The sequence below is a fragment of the Tinamus guttatus genome, unplaced genomic scaffold (assembly GCF_059628265.1).
Source record: "Tinamus guttatus ecotype Peru unplaced genomic scaffold, ASM5962826v1 Tinamus_guttatus_pri_ptg000025l, whole genome shotgun sequence".
Lineage (NCBI taxonomy): Eukaryota > Metazoa > Chordata > Aves > Tinamiformes > Tinamidae > Tinamus > Tinamus guttatus.
In genome coordinates, this window is record NW_028288559.1 from 192,312 (window position 1) to 207,209 (window position 14,898).

The following is a 14,898-nucleotide window of genomic DNA, read 5'->3' on the forward strand; positions in this document are numbered from 1 at the left end:
AAGTGGCAACAGTTAGTCCCTCTAATTTTAGTCTTACTACTCCCTGCCATCCTCAAAAACTTACATATTTTCTGCCATTTTCTGTCCTAATAACTTGTTACGTGTTTTATGATATAGCATGAGAAACATATGTAGGGAGAGGAACTACTTCTAGGAAAACAGAATTTCTTTTCATTTCTATTTGTAATGAGAAGGAATTCTTCTGTCCGCAAAGAACTGATGACCAAATCATTCTTCACTTCTTAGCATAGAATGAACTAATGTTAAAGAACTGGAAGGGTTTGAGGCCTCATTCTAAAAGATGGATTGCCTATAGTCTGTTTAATGTATATGGAGTAAAAGTAATGTTAGCTCTCAGGAGGCAAAACTAACAGAACTATCTTTAATTGGCATCTTCCTGGTATTTAATGAAAGTTTGGACATGGTGTTTTGAAACTTTTTTTTTTTTTTTTTTTCCATTTCCTCGCTTCATTAAGCAGAGAAGTCAAACTTCTATGGTACTTCCAGCAAACACTTTAAAATCACACTTGGGCATGCTTTTTTTTCCCCTTAGAAAATGAAAGTTTGGCTCATGAAACTTGCTTTAAAAGCATCAGTGTGGCTATAATGAATTTGTTCATTTAGCTCTTGCATGCAGCAGCTCTTCATCTGCCCTAACACTGCTGATAAAAGTATGTTTGCAAGTATGTGACAAGTACTGTCAAGAACAGAGCGAGAAGATGATTTTTTGATTTTTACTCTTGACAGGAATAAGGGATCTCTACATGGTTTCTATAAACTCGTCAACTGTTGTAACACTTGAAGAAGGAGACACACACTACATTTGCTTTATTTTTTTTTCTTTTAAGCTGTGGCAAGGAATACAGACAAAGGCTATTAGCTTTTAGTGCTTTAAGGAGCACATAAATATTCAAGCTTGGCAAATTGCACACTTTGCCAGTGGGTGGCACTGTGAAATAAATATGAATGTAGTCAGAAAGAGAAGCAAGCTGCCCAGCAAGGAAAGGACAAGAAAGAATAACTGCACTCCAGTTGGCACTCAAATACTTCAGAGATATTTACAATATATATAGACTTCCAGTATTTATATATTGCTTTCATTTCACAGTTTCCAAGTTACATATTGCATTGTAAATCTGTTGTGTGCTATTACAAGGAAATAAACATTTTTGAACACATGGTTCTTGACCAGTTCTGAATTAATTTATTTCAGCATCTTTTCAGTGGCTTGCTGCAGTACTGCCCTTTCTTAAATACCATAATGCACAAGGAGAAGCTATGAGAAGCTGAAATATAAGTGAGACCTCTAACAAATATAAACAGCAAGTAATCTTTGCTCTTATTTGTCAATAACCACAGCACAATAAAAAAGGGAAATGCCCTCCTTTTTTAACCCTGGGAAAGAAGGGGGGGATTTCTGTATGCTTGCTTGAGGTTAGTACCTCTCAAATGTTTTAGACTCTGACCTCACTGGCTGTTTCTAGGTCCTGTCCTCCAAAGTCGTTTATGCGATTTTGAACACCGAGCTAGAGTCTGTCTCCTTTGATATTGAAAAACTTTAAAAAATTAACATGATTAACAATCTTGAGAACAATCATTGTAGAGTTTACCATAAAACCAAGACTGTGGAACCATATTTTCCAATTACTATCAACTTCTGGATGCTGCCATTTTTTGAGTGCCTGACTTGAAACACTTTTTGCTACAACAGCAGCTATGGTTTGTTCAGTTCTACTAATTAGTTTTTAATCAGCTAGTACTTCACCCTGATTTTTTTTTGCCCTTCGTAATATTCTCATGCAAATCTTGTGATACCTACCCACTCGTAACTTGAAATCATTGAATGAATGCTTGTTTATGACATCCAGTTTTGCAACTAAGGCAAATGCAAACTCCACCATGGTCCCTATGTGCATATACTGTCGTTCGGGTTCCTGAATGTAAACAGACAAACAAACAGAATGAAAATGTTTTAACATTAGTTGCTGGAAGAACACAGGCTAAATGCATTGAATACTTAAAGCATTTAATCCCTTGATGTTTAAAGACTTGGTAAGTAGCTGTCTATACAAACAGAATGTATATATGTACTAATAATAGGCCGAATTATAACCTAGCTGATTGAAGCAAAGTACTGGACATAGCAGAGTATAGAAAATGCATGTAATTGAATGCATGGATTCTCTTCTGCTTGAATAACTGAACCTGTTTCTCGCATGCTTCTTTTCAGTAGGGTCTTCAATTGCTAGGTGGATGAAAATACATTTTTGTGGCAAATGTCCTGCCATCAGGAAATCCTAGCAAGCACATCACAGCTAACCTCAGCTGCAGGCTGGAAGAGGTAAAGTGCACAGAAAATGTTGAATATTTGTAAAGCATGTGTCAACATTTCCTCCTGCCTTAGCTAGCGCTTGTTCCGATAACATAATTACGGAGTTTGGTGTCATTAGCTACCTTGCTATTTACTCAGGATTAAGCAGGTATTAATGCCTACGCTTAGCCTTATAGGGTAATTTATACTCAAACAGTTTCATGTGAGTTCAAGAATGCCTCTGTGGGCTGTAGCTTTGCCTGGGCTGGGCTGGAGAAGCAGACTAGAAACTGCCAAATAGACACATCTGTCGTATCCATGGATTTTTGAGCATCCAGTCTCTACGTTTTGCTGGACTTCTATTCAGAAACCACCAAAGGAACCCTAAAACTTGGGTCTCCTGAGTGTCAGTTTCTGGAAATAACTCAAAAAATAAATTTAATTTAGTCTAGATTCTAATTGAGAACTCCTCTATGTCTTCTCATCTCCAGTCAGCATTGAAGTACTTCCTTCATTTTCTTCTCCTCTCTGTATTGAATGTCAGAGCTAATTTAAATTATTCCTTTGTGTTCTCTGGCTTCCTAAGGCCTAAAGCGCAGGTGTTAATTGCTTCTGCCTGGAAGGAACATGAGTTTGGCAGGAGCACATTAATCCTTCACAGAGAATGTGTTGATTCTTAATTGCTCTCTCTCTGTTGCTGACCTGTAGTGCTCTGAAGATCGTGGCTTGTACTTTAAAGGTATGAATTACTTCTCTGAATTTCATTTCTAACAGTTCCCAGTCTTACCATAAGATTAACCAGAGACAGAGGAATCTGCTTTCCATGATGAACCTTGCTTCTCTAAGCATACAGCTAATACAGCTATGCTGTCCTCCCAGCTTACATCAGAAAACAGCAGCCCTTGCAATAAACCAAACTCCTTCTGCTGCAATATGCAGCAATTGCATAGAGTACTGTATTCAGAGTAAAAGGCCATACTAGGCTTAAAAAATACAAAGGTGTCATTTTCAATAACAAGACTCCTGAACAAAAGTACTTATCCAGTGTAATACAATCTATATTATTAACAAAAATACATGTCACAGTGTTATGCATATCCTGCAGTTTAATGAGCAGAATTTCAGGATCACCTGAAAATAATTTTTACGACATGGAAACATTTTCTGGTACCTGGCACTGTTCTTGGTTGGGTGTAGCACTCAGTCCCGTTGCTGCCATGTAAGTGCTTCCAATGGTCTTTATCTTTTCAACTCCACTGAACTTTGGCTTAGACAGTAGCTGTAAGACAAGAATCGTTACTCTGTTATTCAGATCAGCAGACTTTCGTTGTTAGGTGCTACAAATTGGTGCTAACAGCATCAATTCTTCTAACAGTCTTTTGTGAGACCCCAAGTAGCTTCAAAAATATACAGGGGATGAAGGATAAAACAATGGATATAGCTCACAAGAAATGAGCATCCCTGTCTGTTAAAATATTTATTTTTTTACTGTAAAGTAGCTAAAATTATAGTAAAGATGTTAAATCAATAATAATATAGTAAAGAGATTAAAATCAGTGGTTTTGCACACTCATTTGAGAGCTGAGTCACCATGTGAGCCAACAGTTAAGCTTTACACAGCTTTCTGCAAGTAAATATCTAACAAATGGAAATAGCAGTGTAAGGATGTTTGTTCATGCCCGATGTTGCTTTGAACAATTCCTTGTTGCCCAAATGGGTTTTCTTTCAGCTAAAGTTCCTCCTATGGCTGCAGACAAGTACAGCTGCAGCCTGTGCTGAGCTGTAACATTATCTTAATGCCTTTTTCTGGTCTCTTCATCACCAATGATTTTCTTCAAGACAAATCCTGTTTCTAATAAGGCTTTTAGCACTGTCTTTCTCACAGTCCAGCAGCAGTCATACACCCTGCTTGCAACTTTAGAAAACGGGACATGAAAACCTATCAATCAACTAGAATTTGCTCATAAACCAACCAATCAATATGCTGTGTAATCAAACTGACATAGCTCAGGTACGGCACAAGGCTGTAAAATTTAAAAAGGTGTAGATTTAAAACCTGACTTTAGGCACTGGTGTTTGGAAACTATAATTAATACCTGACATATAATGTGGGTGTCTCAAGATGGGATTCTCACTGCAGAGAAGTGAAATCAATGGAATTTGATCTGAGATTGGTATCTATCTACTTTATCTCATATAAGTCCCTTTCTCCTTTAAAACTCCCTGTAATCAATTTCTGCTAGGCTCGTGAACCCTCTTTCCTGACAGCTCTTTGTAGACCATTACCTAGACATGCTCACTGTTGCACACCCTGGATTATTAAGACTGAAACCGTATGTTGATTGTTGTTAAAAGTACATACATCGTCAAAGTCAGCAATGATTTCATTTAGTAGCCTGAGACATTCCAAGCCTTCCTTATTTACATCAGATTCTGTGTAAAATTCTTTGAAATCCGGAATAGAGGCAAACATGACACAGACACAGTCATATGACTGATGATATAGATCCTGTCCAAAAGAAAAAAAGGAATAAAGTAAAACATCCACAATACCCATCTCTAAAAGTTTTTTTAAAAAATCACTGTCCTAGCACTTAGATGGAAAGCCCTATGCCTCTGTTGTGTTATTTTTTTCCATTTAGATGTATTTAGTGGTTTTTGAACAACTTATAAACCTACCTGTTAGACAGACTTAGTATCTTTATGCTAAGAAGAGAAAATGTTTGCAGTGATTTAGTTACCTCTTTTTTTTTTCTCCTTGGTATTAGCTCAATGAACATAAAATATTTTACTAATTTATTATATAGGGCTCATTTCTGAAGCTTTCAACTGAAATAACTTGGTCCAGTTTGCATAGCTGGGACTATATTTTGCAAAATAATCTCCAAATTTTTATTATCTATTTATGTTATTATAAAGTCTAGAAAACTGAAGCAAAATCACGATCCTAAAGCATTACAAATGCATAATATGACACAAGCCTGATGATAGTTTCTAATCTAAACTGACAAGATACTTAACAAGAGAAAATAATTATCATGTCTTTTTCATAACAAGGAGCTGAGTCAAAGGGAAGGAGTTACCTGAACTAAAATTTAGGCAAACTTTTATCATTAACATATCTTTCCTATCAAGACAAATCTATGTCCTGAAAGAGAGGAAATAAAGTATACTTTAATAGCAATACTTTAAAAAAGGTATTGATATCCCTACATAAAGTCAACTATAGAATCAAAAGATGCAGTTGGCTATTTTAAAGTCAACTTCTGTATTTATTTGAGTAGAACTTTAATTAACTTTAATTTCAATACTCATGTCAATAAAGTGAGCAGGATTTGGCCTGTGATTTCAAAAATCCCCAGATATTGCTTCCCTTTTTGCTTATCCAAGCTGTTCTTGCAGTTTCATTTGCACAATGTTTTTCTCTTTTGAAGGTATAATTCATAAATCATGTGTAGAGGTATAGTAAATCGCTATTGGTGATGCCTAAGTGAAAAATAGCAGAACTGTGGGAAAAGTGTTGACTGCCTCTCCTCTGTTCTGCTGATTAAGTGGCTTTCTTTTCAGATCAGGTGTGTGGGAAGTTTCTGCGCAAACATGAAAATAATTTCAGACAAGGAGAAATACAGGCAGTTTTAGGAGCTAAATGACTTACTACTAGATCCTTTTCTAAAGGATTACATAAGCAACATATCACCAAAGCTCTAGTGTGCTTCTGTGCAGTGGGCATGGAGTATATTGCTGCAATTCACTACTGCTCCTTATATTGCTAGAGCTGAAATGGTTAGTGTGTTTGATATCCAGATCATAGCCATATATACAAAATTCACAGCATTTTAAAGAGCCTGCTTACACATATGAGAAGTTACTAAATAAAATATGCAAGCAGCCTACAAGTCTAAAAAAGCCCAGGAGTTCACTGCCAGATCACCACTAAACTTTGAAGGATTTCTGAATCTCCAACACCCTCTTCCAAGAGAGAGTTTTCATAAAGTATCAACACTGTGATAATGCTTTTCTGTCACCCACTTGATCCATCTCCATAAACACCTGGTTAATTTATTTTCTACTGTGGTATATTTTTCAAGGCTATTTTTTAAAAATAAATTTAATTCACAAAATAAAATAAGCAAACAGCAGGGAGAGGTGAGCCCTTTTGCTGGCTGTCATCAACTCAGTTTAAGTGCTTTAAGCACCTGGCTGAAGTATCTCATTTGAGAGCAAAGTAATCTTATGCATTCTGCATTCCCAGTGCAAGACAGTCACATCTGGAAAGTCATTTTAACATCAGATAGGCAAATCATCTCAGAAAGTGTTTTTCTCTCTCAATCAGTTATAGAAAATGGCCAAAGAAGTCATTTTTCCTACTGTAGATACTCAAGAGGAGTGCCTGCAACTGTATAAGATGACTGACTTTAAGCAGTTCAGGCCCAAAATGGTCTCTTTTTTGCTCTAGGCTCCCACATGGGAAAATGGGTCCTTCTCTGCAATCCCGCACTGCCATCCACTGCTGCCTGCTGTTTTTCCAACACTTGGTACAGACATACTTGTCCTATCTTGAAATTAGTTAAATGCAGCAATAGGAAGCTAGTTGCAAGAAGAAGAGGCTCTGCATGGACTTAAATATAGATAATTAGATAATATAGATTATTAATACTCAAAACATGCATTATTTGTGAAACTCGAGCAGTCAAAATAATCAAGTTGCATACATCTCGGATCATACATCCTTTCAAACAAAATGTTCATCTTCCTACTACCTTGAATAATCCAGCAGGATCACAAATTAACAGTAATGCTATCATTAATATTAAAACACAGTGTTGTTGTCCTAGATTCTGTTAATCAGTAATAAAATGTTGCTTTAATTCATGACATAAACATTAGAAGGCAGCTGTTTTATTTACTTTCTGAATTTTCCTGCTTTTGTGCCCTGTGATCAGAAAATATGACAGAATTACCTTACTGATGCACTTGTGGTTGTAAAGTTCATAAAAAACACAAAATCTAGGCACAGTGCTAACACCGGGGTAGTGCCATATCTGAAATAGCGCATGGAATTTAACACTAATAAAGATTTTATCCAGGTAAACGTATTTTTTAGAATATAAATTCAAGTTAAGACTACAGGTCTAGTGTTATAACTGCACCTTAACAGGAGAAGGAGACCAATAATGCAGGCTGTAGAGATGTGATAATGATATACATAGTATTGAGGATCGTAAAGCAGAGATGGTAGAAGGAGGCACTCGCAACAGAAGAGCCAGAAGATAAACAGGACATTTAAAAGTTGAATTAGGAAAAACATCTGTATAAAAATATATAAATTTTGTGTGACTCAGTGTGGTTCAAGAGCATTCAAGATGAGAGCTTAGCAGGTTAAAACCCTGATTGCCTATGTGTATAACCAAAAAAAATGTTTAGCTGAAAAGCCTATAAAAAGCATTTCGAGAAGTTAAATGCACCCTTAAATTTATGAACAAAAGTACAAAGGGTGAATAGCAACGTCAGTTGCCCTTGAACCTCTGCTGAAGTATCCAGCACCAGGTACTGCCTGAGGCCCAGAGTTAACCTGATGGGGCTGCTGATGGATGTGCAGAAGAGCCGGCAGTCCTATGGATGGCACACGTGGAGCCCTGGGGGCATCAGGTATTAGGAGGGGTATTTGCTGTCTTCCCTCACAGTAGAAATGCTGCCCTTGAAGAAATGATGGCAATGGGCACTGTGCACTGTTGTAGGGGAAAGAATGAGACTAAGCAACAGACAGGAGCAGAGGTCTACACAAAACTGTTGTGGTGGCATGGGGAGGATTACTATTTTTCATGCCAGCCTATGCAAAAGGGATGCCCAACTGTTATGCTTCCAGGCACTAAGTTCCCTTCTCTATAGAGCAGTGTTATTACTCCTCCCTTTCTTCCACCTCTAGAATAAATTACTGAATTTGGATGTAACCTGTCATAGGATGAAGCTAACAACCCTGTCCACATCTCTACTCCTTCCTCTTTGACATGGGGCAATATCTATCCCTGCTAATGCTGTGTAGCATGGTACCCGCACAGAAACAAGTGGTGCCGTTTATAGCTAGGCAAGTGCTCCCAGCTAGTTCATTTATTTTGATCATTCACATAACAAAACCTGCAGCAATCAGGAGCCTTCAGTTTCCTATGACTATTTCTCTTGAAATAGTACTCTCAAAAATGGTTCATCTGAAAATTAAATGCAACCACAACATTTTCCCTGTACTCTACCTCTCTGTCTCTTTTTTTTAACTTGGAATAAGAGCTGTTGAACAAGGTTGTGTTTCCATTTCTACCAGCATTGGAGAGCAGCTGTGTTTCTTTTCCAGTACCTGGAAAGGTTATGAAGATGGGATTTACTAGTACTAGTGAGAGATGGCAAAGGAAGGAATGGTGCCACTTCTTTTTCTTTCACCAAAACCAAAATCATCCTCCCTTCTGCAGTCAGTTCCTCACTCGCCCATCTTTTTTTTTTTCGCCTTTCATAATTTCTGAATTTTAGCTAGTTGGCTCTCTTTACTGTCTCCTATGTCCTCTTTTCTCCAGCTCCTGGAGACCTTCTGGGGATGCAGGAAAGCAACTGGTCCTACTGCTCGGGGGTAGAATTTCTGCTCTCTACCAGTTCACACACCTCAGGCATCGGGATTCCCCTTGTAGGATTGTGCCTGCAAGTCAGCTCACAGCACAAATGCTCCTGGCTGCTCTTCAGTAATAGGGGTTCTGGATGCTGACAGCATACAGGAAAAGGGTGTGTAAACCAGGTGAAGACAACATATTTTATCCTGGCCTTGTTACCTGTTTTTCATTTAATTTTTGTTGTTATTTTTATCTCTCTCAACTAGTTCGGTACCCACCGTGAAGACTACAAGCAGCAACAAAATTCTGGGGGCGTTCTGATAAAACCAAAAACCTTTATGACCACTTAATCTGGAGCAATTTTGCTTTTACCCTATCAGCATTAGTCAGTGATGTGTCTTGCTATGAAAAGAAGCTTCTTGTTTTTTAAAAAAGTATATTTCCACTGCTCTCATCTAGCAATCATCCATTTTTTCCCCTTTCATTCCTCATGCCAATACTTCAGCACCATACTTTTTCTTCTCTCTCTCTCACACAGTTGCATGCATACATCAAATTCTAAAAAAAGCAGTATTCTGAAACAGATTGTTGATCCATTAAATTAAATTTAGCAGGCATGGAATACATGTAAAATCATATTAACAAGAATGTTTCCTACTAAGAAAGAAACAGACACACAAACTTCAAATCAGCATTTGATTCACTTAAAATATTCACAGAGAGAAAACAGATGTTTCATCTGTCTTGTTCTAACACAATTTTCTGTGAAGCCATGTACATATATGCAGAATGTTTTTAAAAACTCATCCTTACTGATATTGAAACAAATCTGAAGACAAGAAAGATGTTCATATTCCTAAATATTTCCAAGGATTGAAAGGTTCTTGCCTGTTGAAAACTATGTTTAGAGATAAATAAAAAAGATATAACTCATTTTTCTTTTGTTTTCTTTCTTTTTTTTTTTAAAGGAATGCCACTAAAATCGTATGAAATCAGTCTTACTTCATGAGACATAATAGCTCAGCACATTGCTATTACTGATCTTGAGGACATTTACTAAAGCTCGTTCCCACCTAAGAACCTGGAGAGCTGAGCATATAAATTCAGCTGCCAAAGAAGGCTGAACAGATGGTGCTACTCTGCCAGGGAGCTGCGATGCAAGAGCACATAAATGAGAAAGCGGCCTCTTTGTGGTTTGCTCTGTTTACTACTTGGATTGATAATTGGAGTTGGGCAACCCTGGCTTTCAGACTGGGCCTTGGCTGAATTCAGAGGAACCCCACAGCAGTTTTTATTCAACATTAGCAATCAAATAAATATGGACAGGTAGTAGTAAAGTATCAATACAAAGGATTTTATAATACTTCTTAATGCAAATCAAAGTGAAAGGGAAAACATCGTGCCTTTTAATTCAGGTGTTCAAAAATGAACCTTCCCCCTTTTATCAGTTTTCAATTTGAATATTGCTCTATGCACACAAGTAACTCAAACTGCTCTATTTAACATCTCTAGAAACGGTCACTTTATCTACATTTTTTTCACTCCTTGCCTTGTTAAGCTGTAATATGAAATTAAGAGCAGATCTATTTTCCACCATAGCCAACGGGGGTCTCCTGATTGTCTTCTCTGGTGCTCAGAATAGGTCCATAAGCAGGAAGCAGAGGTATTTCAGTGTTGGGAAACCTATTCTCAGAATTAACATAACCTCTATTTAAGGAAACAGGCTAATTTTCCTTCAGTAAGTGAGGTCTCCATTCACCAAGAGCAAATTCAGAACCTGGATGCAGCTCCAACTTGTACACAAGGAAAAATGTATCTGGATGCATATGATTGAAATTTAAATCCATGTTCCTGCAACCCTCCCCTTCATCTCCTCTTTTTTCCCCTCCTCCGAAAGGTAAAGTGCCTGAACACTTGAAATAATTTCAAATTTTTGTCTTCAAACTGCCGAAGTGCACTCAGTGCTGTAAAGCAAACCTTTCATGCACAGGTAGCGAGAAATGAAAACAAACGTCAATTTATAATCTCACTGTTCAAACCAGCACTGAGAGGTATTTCCAGGACACACGGCTTTCCCACAAAACAGAGGATATTTAGAGTTGGCTGACCTCATTCTTCAGATTTCTTGCCAAGAAGTGTTCAGCGACATGGGCCGGAAGCACGTTCTCCAGCAGCACTCGATTTAGATTCTCCATGGTTTCAATCTCCTCCCGCTCTTTTTTGAACTTGTTCTTCCACAGGAAGTCTAACCTACAGTAATATTCATTCTGTTACAAGAGGACACAGAGGTAAAGAAACAATAGGCATCTTGTCCTGCTGGAGTACACATTTAAGAGACAAAATAAGCACAGTACATCATCCCTACAAGGCTATCACCTCTTACCTCTTTGGCCATTCAAATACGATTCCATATCCAACAGGAATCAATCAGAAACACATGCCATGACATAGATTTCATGAAACTTACAAGGCCCAAACTTGGGGTAGAGAAAACAAACAAACAAACAAAAAAAACCCGAGGTGCCCTCAAGGAATGAAAAGGCTTTTTCTTTTTTTCTTTTCTTTTCTTTTTCTTTTTTCTTTTTTTTTTTTTTTTAACTCTTAGGCTTCGGAAGAATTCATTTCACAACTCAGATCCATTTTTTACACTTTCTAACATAATATGCAGAATTTCTGTTACAATAACGGACATTGCAGTAAGACCCTAGCTTTTACAGACTTTATGTACCATATACAGACCATACATGTACAGACCATATGTCACACAATCAGCATTGTAAGAAGAAAGTAGTCCATAAAAGGCCAATCTGCCAGTACTAAATGCCTTCAGTTTAATGTAATATGTACTTTCTCCTCTTATGGACCCACCAAAAGCTTCAATGCTTTTAGAATATTAAGAGATATTTTTAAATATTGTTTTTTAAAGTTTATCAAAAATTGTTGAGACAAGTATATATATATTTTTGATTTTTACACTGCTTAAAATATTAATTGTTTATCCTTCCCTTTTTTTTTCATAAAGGTTTCTCAGCAACCAAGCAATAGTAATAATAACTGTAGCTATATAGGAACTGCATTATATTATTGGAACATCAATATTTTTGGAGCTCCATTTACATTAAATGTTTACAAATGCATAAACTCTTTCTGTAGAGTTCTCTATACTTTTTCTCCATATTGTTAATGTTTTGTGCTAAAATCCAGAGCATTATTTTTGATATATGCTTGACTATCTCACTTGAGAAGAAATACATCAAGATCCATTTCAATTCAGCCCAGCAGCTTAATGCTATCCTCAGGCTTCCATGAAGACCAAGTTATTGACCAGAACATAATTATCACGACAATCTTACTCTATAAAAACCTACAAATGCTTTTTAGTATTCTTAGTAGTCAATAGTTGTTTACAGTAAAAATGAAGGTTGTCCTTCTGACTGAAAGGTTCCTATTGCAGCTGTAAATGATTCTAAATAACTTGTTGACATAACAACCAAAGATAGAGCAGAAAGTTACACTGAGATCACATTAAAATTATTTTGAAGCTTTCAAAGAGCAATGAAGGTGAAAATTGGTGAACTGAAGAATGTACCTGCCGACAACTGAAAAATGAAGTAAAAAAAAAAAAGAAAACCATGTGCTAAATGTCTAGAAACCAAACTATTCAAGCTGCCTTTAAATTAGTTGATGAAGGTTGGATATTATTTAGATATTTTAATAACCTAAAAAAAATCATCCACACTATTAAATCCTGAGTGATGAATTATTTTTCTGCTGATGCAGATCTTAAATGTACTAAAAAAGAAATATTCTGTCTCTTCCAAAATAAGAAAAATATTATTCTGAAAGTAGAATGGATCTTAGCATCCCATAACGTATGATCCTTCACCCCACAGACCTGCCTTGTCTTGAATAAATGAATAAGTGAAAAAGCTGAAAATATTGAAGTACTTACATGCTATTATAGGATATTTACAGATTATAAGCAAAAAAAGAGTGGGCAAGGACTTAAATACATGCAGAGACATGACAGAACATGAAGGGAAAGACCACCTGAAAACAGGCTTCTGCGGGAACTTGGAGAAAAGATTTTGCTGACGCACTCTTGTCATCATTCATATATCCAATGGCACTTAACCCTCCTATAAAGACTTAGGTCACAGACAGCTTTTTCTCAAAACTGATCACACAATGTAAAATGCATGCAGCCCTTTTTTTAGAATGTCTTTTATATTTAAAGTGAGAGAAATATTTAAATTCTTACATCTCCTTCTTCCAAACATACTTAACAAGTGCCAATTTACCAAGAATAAGCAAAATGGCCACTCTATCCGAGTTCCCCACATAAAGAATAATGGTGAAGGTGACCAACTAGATTCATGCAAAAGTCCAATAAAAAACTGGGGTGTCAAAAATCTTGGCATGTTTGTCCAAAGTAAACTGGATGCCTAAAATAAAACTGAAATTGGGTGTTTATAATTGTATCATATTTGTATTGAAAAGAAACAGCGTTAGATAAGCTGAAGTTGTTAAAAAGATATTTCACTTCTTTAAGACATAATATTAAACATAACTTATTTACTCTTATTTATTGAATTATATATAGGCTCTCAAAAATATGGCAAGGAGAGCCTGGGAATAATTCAGCACAATGTACTCTACAAATTAGCTTTGAAATTACATTCTTCAAAATACCCATGACTTTTAAAGAAAACAAACAACCGCCTCACTAAACCTTACTTTAAATTGCATTTTTATTGTTTGTATGATGTATCCCAATTAAAGGTATTAAAGATATTGTTCAAATTTTCAATTCTTATAGACATATGAAAGCCAAGATTGTCCATACTTCTAATGTTAACTGCAGAACCCTTTCAATACGAATATGTTAAAATGGCCCTTTTACCTCAGCCAGCGACATCAGCAACCACAGCACCCCTGAGATAGAAAAAGTTGCTTTCTTCACTAACATAATCACCACATCCCTTGACAGCAGTTCTCTGCTGGTGGGCACAGTGGGCCATCAAGTGAGGCATGAAGGACATTGCAGGCATGGCCGAGCTATTGGCTTTCTCTAGGACAAGAGGCTACTGTGCATCTCTGCAAGGCAATGCAACCCAGAGGTTTCCATCAGCAGTAATTTGTTCCTGGGCAAAAGCAGTTCAGCGTAACAAGAATTTATTCACTTCTTATTGCATGATTGCCCAGAGCTGGATTTAGCTATATTTTTAAATTCTAGTGCGACAAAGATCAGCTCTATTTTTGACATTTGCCTCAGAGTGAGATGAACTAATTCTCATCACTGACTAAACAGAAAGTCAAGATAGGCAGTTCATGAGGGACTATGACATGGGTGTCTATAGATATATGTGATGAATCCTGGGGGATTCAGTAAGGGTCAGAGTGATGGGAGAGGCCTCAAGCAGATAAGATCACTGCAAATTCAATACACATTTTCATTTAGGTGAGGAAGCTAAGGAGACTAAGTGTCCCTTGTACCATCCCTGGCCCATGCCCGTTTGCATTCTCCCAAGCACTGCCCAGGAAGGCTTTAAGAGTCAGCATTCTTCAATGCATCATTTTTGAAGGACTATTTTAAAAGGAAGAATGCATGCAGACTGCAATGTGACCTCAGTGCCAGAGAATAGTTCTGGAAATGGTTTGTTTGCCACCCTAAACTAGTATAGCCATCAAAAAGAAGCAATTCTGCTTTCCTTGCTTTACTCTGACTGCTCACTTCCAGCCCAAGATAATTCTTCTGGCACAAGAATTGATGCAGTCACAAAATAAAACTAGATCAGGAAGCATCTGGCTGAAAAGGATCATTTTCCCAGGGTTAATTTCTAAAGCCAGATCATTTCCCTATTTTGGGCCAACTATACAGTTCCCAAAGTAGCTGTGCCAGTTCAAATTAGGAGATACAAGGACAGAAATGAATGGTTACCTCTCTTAGTAGTTATTTGGGTTATGTAGCTTCAAGTATTAGCTGACCCCAAC

General features: G+C 37.0%; 1 protein-coding gene across 1 annotated transcript in view; it reads right to left on the bottom strand.

Moving 5' to 3' along the window:
• ADCY2 (adenylate cyclase 2) overlaps positions 1-14,898 on the bottom strand; it is a 162,331-nt gene that overhangs the window by 2,091 nt on the left and 145,342 nt on the right. The window contains exons 20-23 of the mRNA XM_088526216.1: positions 11,013-11,171; positions 4,674-4,820; positions 3,483-3,590; positions 1,820-1,934 (exon numbers count right to left, since the gene is read on the bottom strand). Of these exons, the coding sequence (XP_088382342.1) occupies positions 1,820-1,934; positions 3,483-3,590; positions 4,674-4,820; positions 11,013-11,171 (529 nt within the window). The remainder of the gene's footprint in view (positions 1-1,819; positions 1,935-3,482; positions 3,591-4,673; positions 4,821-11,012; positions 11,172-14,898) is intronic.